Source organism: Somniosus microcephalus, unplaced genomic scaffold (genome assembly GCF_052327205.1).
Source record: "Somniosus microcephalus isolate GS21.2 unplaced genomic scaffold, FLI_Smic_1.0 unresolved_chr2, whole genome shotgun sequence".
In the NCBI taxonomy this organism is placed as follows: Eukaryota; Metazoa; Chordata; class Chondrichthyes; order Squaliformes; family Somniosidae; genus Somniosus; species Somniosus microcephalus.
The window spans coordinates 62,972,672-62,989,174 of record NW_028225180.1 but is presented as its reverse complement, the minus strand read 5'-3'; the positions used below and the strand labels follow the sequence as shown (position 1 = coordinate 62,989,174).

General features: G+C 44.4%; 1 protein-coding gene across 1 annotated transcript; it reads left to right on the top strand.

Annotated features, from left to right (window-relative positions):
* Positions 1-835: 835 nt before the first annotated feature.
* Positions 836-16,198, top strand: LOC147092726 (uncharacterized). Its single transcript, XM_085975671.1, has 6 exons — positions 836-1,245; positions 2,723-2,774; positions 12,813-13,007; positions 15,098-15,210; positions 15,831-15,915; positions 16,142-16,198. The coding sequence occupies exons 1-6, from the start codon at positions 836-838 to the stop codon at positions 16,196-16,198; spliced, it is 912 nt and encodes a 303-aa protein (XP_085831797.1).
* The last annotated feature ends 305 nt before the right edge of the window (positions 16,199-16,503 follow it).

Here is a 16,503-nt window from a genome sequence, read left to right as displayed (position 1 = left end):
GCGTCTGTTGGCAATATTACATTTCATGATTTCTGGATTTGAAAATCCACTCTGATAGTGTTTCTGTTTGCCTGGTTTGCAATCAGATTAACTCCTCATAATGCACATCCACTCAGGAAGCTACACTGCGTAGGGGAGAACCAACACCGATCACCAGTAGACGGACTGCTGATTGCTCAGCCGGTGGTGAGATTGCATTGTTCTGCAGGGCCTGGGAAACGAAATCGGAAGTGCACTGCCGACCAGCGACAGACTGCCCCTCATCTCCACAATAAGGAATGCGCTGGCTGGTCACTCAGAGTGTCCTGGAGTATAGCAGAACCTGTCTTACCACATAGTGTGGGACTGGAGTCACATGTAGTCCAGACCGGGTAGATGTGGCAGATTCCCTACTCTGAAGTGATGTTAGTGAATATTTGTTTTAATAATCCAACAGTCTCCATGGTCATTTTTGTGGCATCAAATCATTTCATTCTATTTCACAACTCACCATGGTAAGATTTCAATTCAGAAATCTGGGTTTCTAGTCCTGTTCCACAACCACTTCCCTGCCACACAATTCATGAATGGAGCCTTCTTTGTTTCCCGTTTTTGCTGCTTTCTCCATTCTGGAGAATAGCTCTTGCAGGGTTCTGTTCTATGGGCGTGGGTGACCTCTGGTACCTGGTGTGATTAGTGTCTCCCCATATTTGAGCCAAGACACTATACGTGGACTGACGTTTCTTTACTGCAATCTCATACAATGGAGCCCATTCCATCCCCTCACCTTACCTGCATGCGCAAGGAGTCAATAGCTAGGGATAAACTATGGGAGTCAGTCGCTGATTGGCCCACCATGAACCAGTGCCCATTCAGTAAAATTGCAGCGTCCAGTGAACCCCGGCTGAGAGTAGTTGAAGCAGCAGAGCTTGTGAAAAGTTTGTTCCATCATCGGCATCAGCCCCGCACCTTTCAGAGCACTCACCCATCCATTGTGGTCATTTATTGTGCAATATTGACAGACACTCCTAACACCGTAAACGTTTCCGGATTGTTCACTCGTTTTCTGTCTGCTGGTGAACAGGCCAATCTGACCTTTGTTTTCGTTGATCCGATGGGCCAGGCCCTATGTAAACGGACCCTGAATGTGGTGGAAAAGCTGAACGAAAAACACGGCGATAAACTGAAGTTTTACCTGAGCAAAGCCGATGAAGCTGGTCATGAGAGTGACAGACAGCTAGAGGCAGAGTTCACTTTATTTCACCTGTGAGTCCCCTTCGTGGATGGATTTCCAAATTCCGTGATGTGATCACGGTGCCCAGTGAGAATCTCTGACCAATCAATAAAAGGCAGATGTGATGTAGAATCGATGCGTACAACGAAACTGTATAAACATCGCCCCGAATCTGTGCTTCACACATAAACTAAGGTGTTCCTTTGGATGAGTGAATTGTACTGTAAAAATGTCCCACCCAACTCATTAATTGGATTAGGCTGTGTAGAGGCAATTGGATCCCCATTTTAAAGTCATACATATTGTCCATATGTTGATATAATTCCTTGATTTGATATTGTTACTTATAATTAAGTAGTAAAGCTTACTGAAATTTGGAAAGTTGATTTTGTTGAGGCTTCTTGCTCTTTTTTCTGCCGGAGAAGCTCAGGAGCGGGGAAACGTAAACCTGAGATGCTATAGCATCACCACTGGCAGGGCATAGTTAGAGGTGGTTATGGAGTTTCCAATATAAACTTGGACCAAGGATTTTTTTAATGGAGAAAGATTGATATGGAAATGTGACAACAGGAATTATGTTTGGTAGACAGGTTATACACACAGGCATAGGTTTTGAATAGGTCATAGGTAATAAAAGGATTAACACTTGCCAATAGCTGTCTGTAGCAATATCTAACAACGTGATTTGAATCCAGCGTTGGAATGGTTTGCATGATAACAGAGCAAGTTTCCAGATCCTAATATTCAAGGTATGAGATTTTGAGATACTTTTCACCCCTTATTGCTAACTGTACACCATCTTCACTGTGCACCAGAAGAAAACTGACGGCACAGGCAGCATTTGCTGATTGCCATGATCAAAAGGTATAGTAACAGAGCTCTGGGATCAGATTAGCAATGCATTTAAAGGAGTGGATGGAGCTCAAGGAAGGGTGCACACAACGGACTAGGCTGTTCTCTATGGGACAGATTGGGGAACTGGTAGTTTAGGACTAGCAATCCAAATGTCGGGATTTAAACAGCAACCACAGCAAGGTGTGCCATTGAAATCAATAAGATATGTTAATTTCTGGACTGGGCCAAATAAATGATGGTCAATGTTACTGAAGTTCAGGAGGAGGTAATGGATCCTCTCTCAGGGTTTGATGAATCTTGTAGTTTCGGCTAACCTTCAATTCTTAACAAAGCCACCAAAGGACAGATTAACTGGTCATTTATCTCAACCTCAACATTGATCTATAAACTCAACTGGTGCCATAATGTCCTTCAGGGAAAGAAGCCTCCCACATCTACCTGCTTTGGATTACACATAACTCCAGTTCCGTGTACATTTCGACTTTGTACCATACAGTAAAATGTGTAATAGCGCGTCGTCTGAAGGTTGCAATCTCACCCTATTTTTAGTTTAATTGAATTCAATGGAAGTGAAAGATCATCCGTTTTATACTATCACACGCATTCAAAATGTACTCCGACGTGCTAACTCTTAATGCCCCCATCACAACCCAGGATGGACAACAAATGCAGCTACACTGCGAGAGCAAATTTACAAATAGATCCCGTAAATACACTCAGAGATATGAAACTTGGGAGCAGAATGTAATGCATGAAAGCTTTTAACGCCGATTTTGCTATTTCTACTCCTTTGTCATCAGAAAGACTATCCAATAACCCCCATTCTCAGCAAAGTAAAGCAGCTTAAGCAATGATTCATTAGAGGGTGTCAATTAGGAAACAAAACGATTATTTTCGATTCAATGCCTCTATCGAAATAATGGATCTGAATTAGCAAACTACGTATTTTTGTAGCTGCTTTGCGTCTCCAAAATTCACTGCTTTGTTTCACGGTTTAAGTATAGTCTTTGTAAATCATTGACTTTAGAAAAAAGAACAATTTTACACATCCGCAGTAGCATTTTGAGTTCGATAGTGGGGCAGGACACTGATTGGCTTGGACCAATATCTCACATATTGCATAGGCCGCTCTAAGTTATTCCTAAACACTCTCCTCGGACTCAGATTCATGCCTCATTCTAGAAGTTATGTCCATAATGCAGGCTGACGCCCAGTGCAGTGCTGGGTGAGTACGGTCATGTGGGGGCAATCATCTTTTGGACCAGAAGTTAAACTGAAGCCTCGTCTGCCTGTTCAGGTGAACGTAAAAATATCCTGGCACTATTTGAAGAAGGTAGTGATGTTAGCGAATATTCATTCCTTAATCAACGCCAATAAAATAACTTAACTAGTCATTTATCTCAATACAGGATATTGCAGGATATTGCTTTGCTGCAGCGTTTGCCTGACAATAACAGTGACTTTTTTCCAGAATTGATTAATTTTGAAATGCTTCGGGACATTCTGAGGATTTGAAAAGCTCTATAAGAGTAGGTTTTATTTACTGCTGATGGGATGTTGTTTGCTGAATTCTGGACATGTGCGGAGATTTACAGTGGACTATGATTGTATCATTCCTCAGAGGGTGATGATGCAGATAGTGCAAGAGCTGTGCAAGAGACCCGGGCTGAACAAATGTGGATCCCAGCAAGGTAGGGCCGTGTTCCATCACTGTTAATCAGGAATGTACAGAGCTCACAGAAACAATGTCTGTAGATGCAGCACGCACAGTTTCCATATTGCACGTTGGATAAGGGACTGGTTGCATAGTGGTTATGTTACTGGACTAGCATTCCAAGAGGCCTGGACTAATAATCCAGAGACGTTAGTTCAGACTCCCACCACAGCAGCTGGGGAATGTATATTAAGAGAATTAAATAAAACTGGAATAAAAAGCTAGTATCAGTAATGATGACGATTGAAACTATCGGAATGTCATAAAAAAAACCTGGTTCACTATTATCCTATAGGGAAGGAAATATGCCGTCCATACCTGGTCAGGCCTTTATGTGACTCCAGACCCACAGCAATGTGGTTGAGTCTTAACTGCCCCAGCAAAGAGCAATGGGAAACAATAATACTGTAGCAGTTCAAGAAGGCGGCTCACCACAACCTTCTCAAGGGCAATTAGAGATGGGCAATAAAAGTTGGCCTTGCCAGCAGCGCCCACATTCCAGGAAAGAATAAGAAAAAGGCATAGAGACGGCCTTCATCAACGGGATCAATCCAACCTGAAGCGAGATAACAATTTCAGTCATGCGGTGCTTTGTGCTGCGTGACTGCCGTTAACCAACTTCATAACTGATTTGAAGCAACGTTGTCAAGCCTCCCTATCACAATATTTGTGAGATGGAGTTGGGAATTGGAATAAATTTCCCTTTAGTTGTTCTCAACATATGGGTGGTTCTGGATACGTTGCTTTTATTGGCCTTTCCAAGACGCCTAGAGGAGATGGCGGGCATTCTCTTTGAATCACTGAAGGCCTCTTGATGCTGGTGCTCCCAGGGTGGCGTCAGGAGAGGAAGTTCAAGATATTGACCGAATCCGGTGAATAAATGGCAGTATATGTCGCTGTGAGGTGAAGTGCAGCTTGGAGGATAAGTTGGGGTTTTTGGTGTTCCCATTATTCTGCTGCTCTTGTTTTCATTTGTGATCGAGTTCTCATAGGAGGAAAGTGTTGTCGAAGAAAACTCAAGAGAGTTGCTGCATTACATCCTGTAGACTATACATACAGCAGGCGCATTGTGTCGGTAGTGGTGCGGTTATTATTAGGGAAAATAAAGGTCGATTTAGGAAATGGCCACATATATCCTTCAATGTGTATCAGTGTAGGCTGGAGCATTTTTATACCAGAAACTCCAGGAATGTGTAGACAATGTAACGGGACCAGTCAATGGCAGACACGCAGGGAGGAATCGTGGTGACATAACCGATAAATCACTGACAATCCACAAGCAGTGTTGCAAGGACATTGGGGAGGTAAATAGAGAATTAGGTTGTTTTGCTGCAATAGTACAATATAAACTAAAAACACTCCAATGAGGCTGTGTCATGGTTACGCTTGGGATATTGCAGACCATTTTGGAAGGCATAGATAATGAGGATACAGGAGAAGAGCGACCAAAGCGATACCCATTCTAAGGACACTTTATTATTGGGATAGGCTTAATAAATTGAGGTGATTTTCATAAGAGAAATGTTAGATCGGTGAAGATATCACTGTGGGCTGTAAAATTCTGCTCAGTTGTATGAGATACACGATCCCTGGGAGAACTCGGGGCAGTGAGTATAAACCATGGTGACAAAGTGTTAGGTTAAACATTCGGGCCCAGAGCCCTCAAACTCTGGAGCAGATTACTGAGCCATGCAGTGAATGTAGACTTAGCACAGTCCAATCGGAGCAACACGAGTTACCGAGTTAGCAGTACAGTTCTGTTATTGATAAGTCACGGGCTAGCTGGAGGAATCATAGTTATTGTACTTTCCTGCAGCTTTGTCGATTACCTTAGAGGGTCGGAAAAAAATAGCCCCGAGTTTTTCCTAAATTCACAACTTCTTTTCTCCATGTTTTACCTCTGTGAGGGACCGTATGACCTGGAGGCAGATGGTGATGGGTGGGGAGTAGTGGTGGGAGGTTGATATTCTTCATTGGCTACAACATGCCTGGTTGGGAAGGCTTTACAAATCAGAGGATATTTATCAGGCCGTTTCCTGTCTTCGTTTGTGTATTCTAATATCTAACATCACCCCCTTTATTGAAAAGCCTGGTAGATATCAGAAGGAGCAAATGCATGTTGAATAGAGCTGTAGAGCAGAATAATAATGGTCAATTATCGTCAGATTTGGTTTTCAAAACCTGAGTTTTCTATCACAAAACGAATAGTCATGTGGTCAAGGACCTTCTGGATTCTGTGGTCATTTAAGTGTAATTTTATCTGATCGTGTTAGAGTACAACGGGCGATAGCGGATTGACCGTCCTATAAACATCCCCTGATTTAATTTCCCATTGCAGTTATCCGCTATCCATCTGATAACGCCAGTTTCACACAATCGGGCTCAATTAAAATGAACCCCATTGAGTTAGTGTCGGAAACAGCGCCTCGAATTCTCAGTTAAATACAGCCTGGAGGTAGGGAGGTCGCAGAAGGATCAGTTATTTATCGATGTGGATAAGAGAATGCAGTGTGTCCTTCGGAATGGGAATCTTCTAATTTATCAGTTGGTAGCTCCAATGTCTTTTTGGAACTTTTGTGTGAGTTGTGTTCAGGACAGGTGCAGTGAGACTGGGCAAACAAGGATGGGAATAAACAACATTGTCAGAAATGGTAACAGAAAAAGTATTATAACTGAAGAGGGCATCGGGACAAGGAGACTGGGCTCGATATTCCTTTCTGCGCTTCACTAATTCTGGCATCTTGCACATCTCCGATTTTAATTGCGCCACGATTGGCGGCCCTGCTTTCAACTGCCGAGGCTCTAAGGTTCGGAATTCCCTTTCTAAGCTTCGCCACCTCTTTACTGCTCTTTCCTCCTTCAACAGGCTCGTTAATAACTATCTCTTTTCTTTAGTCCTTTTATCTCCTTATTTGGCTCGGTGTCAAATTTTGTTTGATAACGCTCCCGTGAAGCACCTTGGGATGTTTTACTACATTAAAAGCACCATATAAATATAAGCTGTTATCGTATCATGAATATTTAAATAGGAAATTTGGACTTATTTTCTTCAGCAGCTTCTTAAAGGTGATCTTATCCAAGCTTTCAAGTTAATGAGGCAGTTGAAAAGTTTATTATGAACAGTTCTTATTCCAAGGCACGCGAGGTAGAATTGGGGAATTAGGAGCAAGAACATAAATCGAATGACCCGTTTTATCTGAAGTGAACTGAGATCCTACAATCATTTACCATGGAAGAGAATTGAAGCGAGCAGCACAAAAAACCTGGAGTCAGGATTGAGCGATATGTGTGCGGATGCACAAAACATTCTAAACAGAGTTGGAGCTGAAAGCTATAACAATTATGGAAAATCGGATGTTTCTGTAACGGGAACATAACTTAGATTTGGACTGGCCTTGAAACATAAATTTCCACGTTTCTCCTTGCTTCTGCCCATCTGCTGCTGAAACTCTCATCCATGCTTTTGTTACCTCCAGAGTGGACTCGGCTATTCCAGTGCTCTCCTGCCTGCTCTCCCTTCTTTCAACCCCCACAATATTGAGCTCATAGTAAACCCTGCGGCCCCTATCTTAACTTCCACCCAGTCCCGCGCATCCATCTCCCCTGTGAGCACTGACCTTTATTGTCTCCTTGTTCAGCAACACTTCGATTTTAAATTTCTCATCCTCCTGTTAAAATCTCTCCATGGCCTCGCTAATCCTTATCTGTAACCTTCTAAAGTCGTACCTACAACCCTCTGAGAATTCTGCATTCCTCCAACTCTGCCCTCTTGTGCACCCCCACTTTCATCGCCCCACCTTCAGCTGCCAAGGGACCAAGCTCTGGAAATCTTCCCCTAAACATCTCCGCCTCTCCGAATGTCTCTTCATATAATTCAATCTGTAAAACCTACCCCTTTCATCAAGCTTTTGATCACCCATTCGAATGTATCCTTCTTCAGTTCGGTGTCAATTTTATCTGATAACGCTCCTGTGAAGCACCTTGGGACGTTGTACTATGTTAAAGGTGCGCGATGTAAATGCAAGTTGTTGCTGCTTTCATGAGAGATAGGAGCAGCAAAAGGTGCTGGCGTGGCAGTGTTAGTGATTGATTATATTACGGATGAACGGACACCGCACAACAATCGCCAGGCAGAAGTGTTCCCACCCAGTCGGGGAACACTTCAGCAGTCAAGGACATTCAGCCTCCGATCTTCGAGTAAGCCTTCTCCAAGGCGGCCTTCGAGACACACGATGATGCAAAATCGTCGAGCAGAAACTGATAGCCAAGTTCCGAACCCATGAGGACGGCCTCAACCTGGATCTTGGGTTCATGTCACGCTACATGTAACCCCACCTGACGTAGAGTCATCCAGACCCGAGTCGTTGTTGGCTTGTTCTCTCTACACAGATGCGGCCGGACCTGCTGTGATTTCCATTGAGAAAAAAAAAGAATATTTTTTTATTTTTTTTATTTTTCATACAGACCCCAGCATCTGCAACATTTGACCCCTTGTGACCCCACCTCATAGTTCTTTGATGTAATATTTTCCTGACTGACCTGTTTGGACACCATTAACACCTTTGATTGCTGTGATTATCTCTCTGCCGAGGTGTGATAAAGGGTAGTTAGAAAGATTACCTGTAATCATCCGGCAGTGTTCTCTGACTATACATGCTGTGCCTCTACGCATCTCCTCACTTCACCTGATGAAGGAGCAGCGCTCCGAAAGTTTGTGATTTGAAATAAAGCTGTTGGACTATAACCTGGTGTTGTGCGACTTCTCACATGTGTCCACCCCAGTCCATCACCAGCTAATCCACATCTTGGCTACTATCGACACCACAAACTGCCGGCTCAAAGTGGAGAGGATGTCAAAGAAGATCGCGCATATCAACACAGACATCAACTTTCTACAGAGATGCAAGAAAGCAGACAAGATCCCGAAAGGACTACAGATCACGAACCCACTCAGGTCGACATACAACACAGACTACGCTGAGAGACTCTGCCATCGTACCTCTCACACACTCCTCAAACATCTTGTACACCAGCTCTACAGCAGACGCCGAAACCTGAAAACCAAGATAGAGTCCATGTTCTCAGCCTGTGCTCTGAACACAGCAGACCAGCTACGAGACACCGCCAAACAGACGAGACAATGGAAATATGCTGCCTACATGCCCACCAAGAACAGGAAGCTTGAGAAACTCGGCATCACCACCAGCAGCAACCAAGCCTCCTCCGGCACCACGGTTGAGACCACAGGGAAGTCCATCGTCAACTTGTCCGACCGCACCCTTCAACCAGGCGAAATCAAAGTTCTCATTCGAGGGCTCAATTTCTGCCCCACCACCAAAATGGACCCCATCGGTCTCGCGGCAGACACAGAGGAATTCATCAGGAGAATGAGGCTCCGGGATTTCTTCCACAAATCCCAAGATGTCAGCAGCGAACCCAATGAGACAATCAATGATCTGGAACAGCAGACAGAGGGATCCGCGGTGCAGCAACCGAAGAAGAAAGAGTCAAATTGTACCTCTCCAGAGGGTCGCTGCCCTAAGCTTGACATGTATGCTGAAGCTGTCAGGGGATGCATCAACGCCAGATTCATCAGCCACACTCACAAGACAGTCCAGAATGTCACCCGAGCACAACGCAACACCATCCACGCTCTCAAGGCCAACCGTAACATCGTCATCAAACCAGCGGACAAAGGAGGAGCCATCGTCATACAGAACAGAATGGGCTATTGCAAAGAAGCATACCGACAACTGGACAACCAGGAACACTACAGACAGTTACCCGCAGATCCGACCAAAGAACACACCCACCAACTCAACAGACTGATCAAGACCTTCGATCCAGACCGTGAAATCTTCCTACGTGCTCCCATCCCACGTACTCCCTGCGTGGGAGACTTCTACTGCCTCCCAAAGATACATAAAGCCAACACACCCGGATGCCCTATCGTATCAGGCAACGGAACCCTGTGTGAGAACCTCACTGGATACGTCGAGGGCATCCTGAAACCCATCGTACAGGGAACCCCCAGCTTCTGTCGTGACACTACAGACTTCTTACAGAAACTCAGCACCCACGGACCAGTTGAACCAGGAACACTCCTCACCACGATGGACGTCTCGGCACTCTACACCAGTATCCCCCACGATGACGGCAACGCTGCGACAGACTCAGTACTCAACACCAACAACAGTCAATCTCCAGTCGCCATCCTACCACTCATCCACTTCATATTTGACCACAATGTCTTCACCTTCGACAACCAGTTCTTTACCCAAACACACGGAACAGTCATGGGGACCAAATTCGCACCCCAATACGCCAACATCTACATGCACAAGTTCGAGCAAGAATTCGTCGCTGTACAGGACCACCAACCAACGCTATACACTAGATACATCGCCGACATTTTCTTCCTGTGGACCCACGGTGAAGAATCACTGAAAAAACTACACGATAACATCAACAAGTTCCATCCCACCATCAAACTCACCATGGACTACCCTTCAGAATCGGTTCATTCATGGACACACGAATCTCCATCAAAGACAGACACCTCAGCACTTCACTCTACCGCAAGCCCACAGACAACGTCACGATGCTACACTTCTCCAGCTTCCACCCGAACCACATTAAAGAAGCCATCGCCTATGGACAAGCACTGCGAATACACAGGATCTTCTCAGACGAGGAGGAACGCGATGGACACCTAGAGACGCTGAAAGACGGCCTCGTAAGAACGATATTTGATGCTCGACTCATCGATCGACAGTTCCGATGGGCCACAGCAAAACATTGCATAGACCTCCTCAGAAGACCAACACGGGACACAACCAACAGAGTTCCCTTCTCTCGTCCAGTACTTCCCCGGAGCGGAGAAACTGCGGCATGTTCTTCGCAGCCTTCAACATGTCATCGATTATGATGAACACTTCGCTAAGGCCATCTCCACGCCTCCACTACACACCTTCAAACAGCCACCTAACCTCAAAGAGACCATCGTTCACAGCAAATTACCCAGCTTTCAGGAGAACAGCGACCACGACACCTCACAACCCTACTCGGCAACCTCTGCAAGACATGCCAGATCATCAACACAGATACCATCATCACACGTGAGGACACCACCCACCAGGTACATGGTACATACTCATGTGACTCGGCCAACGTTGTCTACCTCATACGTTGCAGGAAAGGATGCCCCGGAGCATGGAACATCAGCGAGATCATACAGATACTGCGACAATGGATGTCTGGACACCGCACAACAATCGCCTGGCAGGAGTGTTCCCTCCCAGTTGAGGAACGCTTCAACAGTCAAGGACATTCAGCCTCCGATCTTCGGGTAAGCATTCTCCAAGGCGGCCTTCGAGTCACACGACAACGCAAAATCGTCGAGCAGAAACTGATAGTCAAGTTCTGCACCCATGAGGCCGGCCTCAACCGGGATCTTGGGTTCATGTCACGTTACATGTAACCCCACCTGATGTAGAGTCATCCAGACTCGAGTTGTCATTGGCTTGTTCTCTCTACACAAATGCGTCCAGACCTGCTGTTTTGTTTGTTTTTTTTTCATACAGACCCCAGCATCTGCAACATTTGACCCCTTGTGACCCCACCTCATTGTTCTTTGACGTAATGTTTTCCTGACTGACCTGTTTGGACACCATTCACATCTTTGATTGCTGTGATTATCTCTCTACCGAGGTGTGATAAAGGGCAGTTAGAAAGATTACCTGTAATCATCTGGCAGTGTTCTCTGACTGCATATGCTGTGCCTATATGCATCTCCTCACTTCACCTGATGAAGGAACAGCGCTCCGAAAGCTTGTGATTTCAAATAAAGCTGCTGGACTATAACCTGGTGTTGTGTGACTTCTCACATTATATTACAGCGCTGGGAATCAATGACATCACAAACGTTGCAATCAGACAAAATTCACATACACAGGGTTAAGGACTAGGAAGGGCCAAATTACAATTCACGATGGACATAACAGGAATAAACTGAATTTGCATGGTCAAAGTGGTGATCACATTTTTGAATGGATCTGGGGCTGCTTGTCAGATCAGCATGTTTCATTTGAACAAAGAAAGAAACATCGCTTGCTTTAGTTCTGGAAATTTGGGAGTAGAAGAGAAACTTGGAAATAATGACCATCACATATTGGGAGAAAGGGGCGCATCAGACTGTTGGCCATTTTAACTATGGACAATCATGTAAAACAGATGATATCGTTTGGACCACTCGAGATACACCTCACGAAATTTTCCTTTCAATTAGATTCATTCGGGGCAGATGTAAAACCGGCTGTAGATTCACTATCACCCGTTTTACACCATGGCACACAACCAGAATTACTCCCACACCAAGGAAAATCGAACGGGCCTATAATGGGTGGCTAAATGGTCATCGCCCATTGAACACTATCGCCCAGAGTTACAATTACTCACAATGTGAAACTTCAAATGAAGGTGTCTGATGAAGTTTGGGGCTAATAATGTTAAATATAATCACGTGGAATGTAAAAACTTTAATGGCGTTTTCAAACGGGAGAGTGGAAGGTTTAAAATGGGGTATTAAGCTGACAACAGGTAGCATAACAACAAATAGCAAGGGCTTTTACAAATATATAAAATTAAACAATTAGTTTGACAGGGTAGGACCGATCAGGAACAAAGTATGCGGTGATGGTTAATTATAACGTTGAGTGATGGTTCAAAAAGGAGGATATAGAATTACCCGCCCAATATACACCATCAAGTCAATCGAAGGGAAATTGGGCATGGCATAAAATGGTGACCAATTCAATAACATCAATTTTGTACCCACACCCATAGTTAAAATTTTCCCCATAGATTCTAATTGAGAAACATGTATGGTAATTATTGCTGATATTGATATATTAAGGCATGATCCAGCTTTCAATCACTATTGTTGATTTCTAGTGTCCTGCGGTGCAGAGTTTCCATTGTTACACTGATTGGTGGACTTGTGGAATCTGTTTTACACCAGTTACTTAAGAGAATAATTCTGATTTTCATTTCAGTGAACTGGCATCTCAGAACAGGAAAGCCTGGATCAAGCGTTTGTTCTTCAGCTCCTTGACCTACCTGGCACCACTCTCACTGCTGACAAGTTTCATCATTTCCAACACATCAAGAGAAAGCCTCGCCGATATAATGGGAGAGGGCTTGGCCCACATTTCGGTGACCTGGGCGGTATGACTCTCCTTTAATATCCTGAATCTAACTAATGACTATCTGCCGGTGTTAGGCGTCTACTTGTTTGATTGGACTGCGTAGATGGATCGCAATTCCATATCCTGATCTGCACCTGCCCCGAGAGTCTTTGAGGAGAATATACAGAGGGAGCTTAACTGTGTATGAAACACCTAGGAGTGTTTTATGGAACCGTGTATAAAGAGATTTACTCTGTATCTAACCCATGCTATACCTTCCCTGGGAGGTTTTGATGGGACATTGTAGCGAAATCTTCAAACTGTGTCTAAACTGTGCTGTACCTGCCCTGGGAGTGCTTAATGGGACAGTATAGATGGAGCTTTACTCTCTATCTGACGCATGTTTTATCTAAACCATAATGTACTTTACCTCATGCTAGTTGATGTGAGTGTTTGATTTGGCATTGTACAGGACGTTTTATTCTGTATCTGACGCATGCTGCACCTTGCCTGGGAGTGTTTGATGGGATACTGTAGCGAGTGCTTTACTCCGTACATAGCCTATGCTGTTGCTAACCTAGATGTGTTTTCTGGGACAGTATAGATGGAGATTTACTCTCTCTCTGACACTTGCTTTATCTAACCCTTATTGTTTATAACCTGGCGGTAGTTGATGTGTGCGTTTGATGGGATATTGTCGAGAGAGTTCTGCTCTGTATCTGACCAGTGCCATACCTACCCTGGAAATAATAAATGGGACATTGTAGAGGGAGCTTTACTTTGTATCTAAACCGTGCTGTACCTGCCCTATGTCTGTTGGATGGGACAATGTTGAGGGAGGTTTTCTATGTGTCAAATTCTACTGTACCTAACCTGATGGTAGTTGATGGTAGGTGTAGCTGGAGTTGTTTCAGATTTCAGTCTTGCTTTGCAGATAAGATGCTAGCATCTTCTCTGGGCATAGAATGAGGTGGTGGTCGAGAAGTACTTAATATATTTCAGTGAAATAATGAGGTTGTTCCACTTCTCATGTCACTTTCATTCTTACAAAATAAGATTGGAAAGCAGATTTGCTTTGATGGCCACTTCACATGCTCATTTTTAGCTATGTTGATCTCAGATACTTAGGCCTTTGTCTTTCCCCTAGATTTCTCAAGAACTAATAGTAGGCTGGATTTTGTTGATGGAGGCGGGGCTCCCACTTTTTGGGTTGTCGTCCGGCCTCCATCGACTTGTGGCCAATCCAAGCTGCTTTATCTTGATTGACCAGCGGGTTCAGCAGGCCAATTAAGGGACACATTGTTACTGGTGACGTCAGTGATTGACATTTCGTCTGTCAAGAGTTTTTGACAGGTGAAAAGTCAGCGTTTGACAGCTCTGTGAAGCTTCTAACTGGAGTCCTTCTACTCAGACTCAGCTACAGATTTCTCCAGACCAGATTTTGACATTTCAGTGGCCATTCTGCTTTCTGTGCCGGTGAACAGAGGGACTCCCGAGAACTCAAGGGAGGAGGCCTGCAGGAGAACGTAAAGGTAATTAATACTTATTAAAGTACTTTATACTTACCTCACACATTTACCACTGCACACATGCACCCATCACTCACCTGCACAACGGACATCTCGACCCCTCCAACCCCTGCAGACCGATGGTCCACCTCACAACATGACGTGGTTCATAGCCGTCGAGCATCCCACACTTCAGGGCTAAAAATAGGGATTAGGCAAATAACTGCCTGTTAACTAACTGTTAACAGGCATTTAATTGGCACTAATCCCCTTCCCGCCTCGGGGAGGTGGCTCCCAGCACAGGTCGGATACCCACCTCCTGAGACATTTGCACGGAGGTGGGTTGGGGGTGGGATGGGTTCTTGCCCCCCGATTCTGCAATTTTCCCACCACTCCTGCCTCCAAACCCGCCTCCACGGGGCTTGGAAATTCGAGCCCTTATTGTCTTGTAACAGGGGCCAGCGCTTTATTTTATCAAGATAAGTTCAATCTGACCTACAATGGTCCATCATAACATATTACCATAAACGGGAATTACAAAAATTGCAATGTGAGACTTTTACTCCACCTTTATTACAGACCTGCTCAATGTGTCACTTTGTTACTCTTCTCTTCTGGCTAGTGGTGTGTATCTAAAACATGGAACTGGTTAACTGGAGACAGTTACTTTCTGTTGCTAATTATGCTGATCGGGTTCATGTTCGTTTCGATGTTCCTTTCAAAGTGCTATTCCAGGTAAATGTTACTCTGACAGCGGAAGATACAGTGGAACCAAAAGAAAGGGAAGCCGACGTAAAGGTATAAGGCTAGGGAGATTGAAAGAGTCAGATATAGGGAGAGAAGGAGTAATAGATGAAGGAAGCTAGGTAATGTCAGAAAGAGACAAAGACATCTACAAACACAGAGCGAGCTGTAAGGGAACAAACAGAGACAAGGAGAGACAGAAACAGAAAGATGCGGCTTAAAGATAAATACAGGTGAAAGACAGGGACCGAGATATAACGAAGCACAGAGAGAGAGAGGGGAAAGACAGAGACAGAAACAGAGAATGAGGAGACCAAGAGAGTGACAGGGAAAAAGAAAGAGAGACAGAAAGAGAGAGTGAACCAAAGATAAATGGAAGAGAGAGACAGCAGGGTGCAGCGAGAGACAGCGGGAGAGAGAGAGAGAGAGATAGTTTGAAGGAGATTATCATCAATAGAGGGGTAAGCATTTAACCAGGGAGGAATATTTCTGCAGGTGCAGTTTGCCAGATGTAAAATAATACTAGGTTGTGACTGAGGAGACGAGGAAACTGCTCGCACACACACACATGATATCCTGGGCTGTGCTGAATTTCTGCCTCCATTTTTCAGTACAAAAAGGACCCTACCGAGGAAGGAGAAAAAGAAACTAGAAGCAAACCGTGACTATGTCCAATGTGTTGTGGTTGAGAAAAAGGTGAATTTTCCCTGTTTTCATTTCCTCTGTCTGATCATAACACTCTACCTATAAAATGCTCTATATCGACATTTGCATTACATTTGCCTTTTACAGGCCCTGTATTTACCTTCTGTATTTGCATATCTGTCTCTCGACTGTTATTTTCACCAGACATTCCAGTGTTGATGCAATTCATTCTTGAATTTCCTTTATTAACACGGGAATACTCCTTCCTGTGTTGCAGGCAGAGCTCTATGAGTTGTACCTCCATCAGTGTGTCTCTGAACAGGAAGTGAGCTAAAACTGACCAGCAGTAGGACTTTGGAAAGTGAGACAATAACATGATGCGATTTCTGACTCTGGGTTCCTATGAGTGCACGGTTGTATAGTGTTTATGTTACTGTGCTAGTAATCCAGAGGCCTGGACGAATGATCCCGAGACGTGAGTTCAAATCCCACCATGGTATCTGAGGAATTTAAATTGAGTTAATTAAATAAAATTCTGGAATAAAAAGCTAGTATCAATACTGGTTACCATGAAACTATCAGCTTGTCGTAAAGCCCCATCTCGTTCCATAAAGTCCTTTAGGGAAGGAAATCTGCTGA

What these genes read in the sequence shown, in the direction of transcription:
- LOC147092726 (XM_085975671.1), top strand. Translation starts at nt 836, where the DNA reads ATGAACCAGTGCCCATTCAGTAAAATTGCAGCGTCCAGTGAACCCCGG. An exon ending in GAGTTCACTTTATTTCACCT is followed by an intron (nt 1,246 to 2,722) that starts GTGAGTCCCCTT and finishes ATCACAACCCAG; the next exon opens with GATGGACAACAAATGCAGCT. An exon ending in CTTTCAAAGTGCTATTCCAG is followed by an intron (nt 15,211 to 15,830) that starts GTAAATGTTACT and finishes TCCATTTTTCAG; the next exon opens with TACAAAAAGGACCCTACCGA.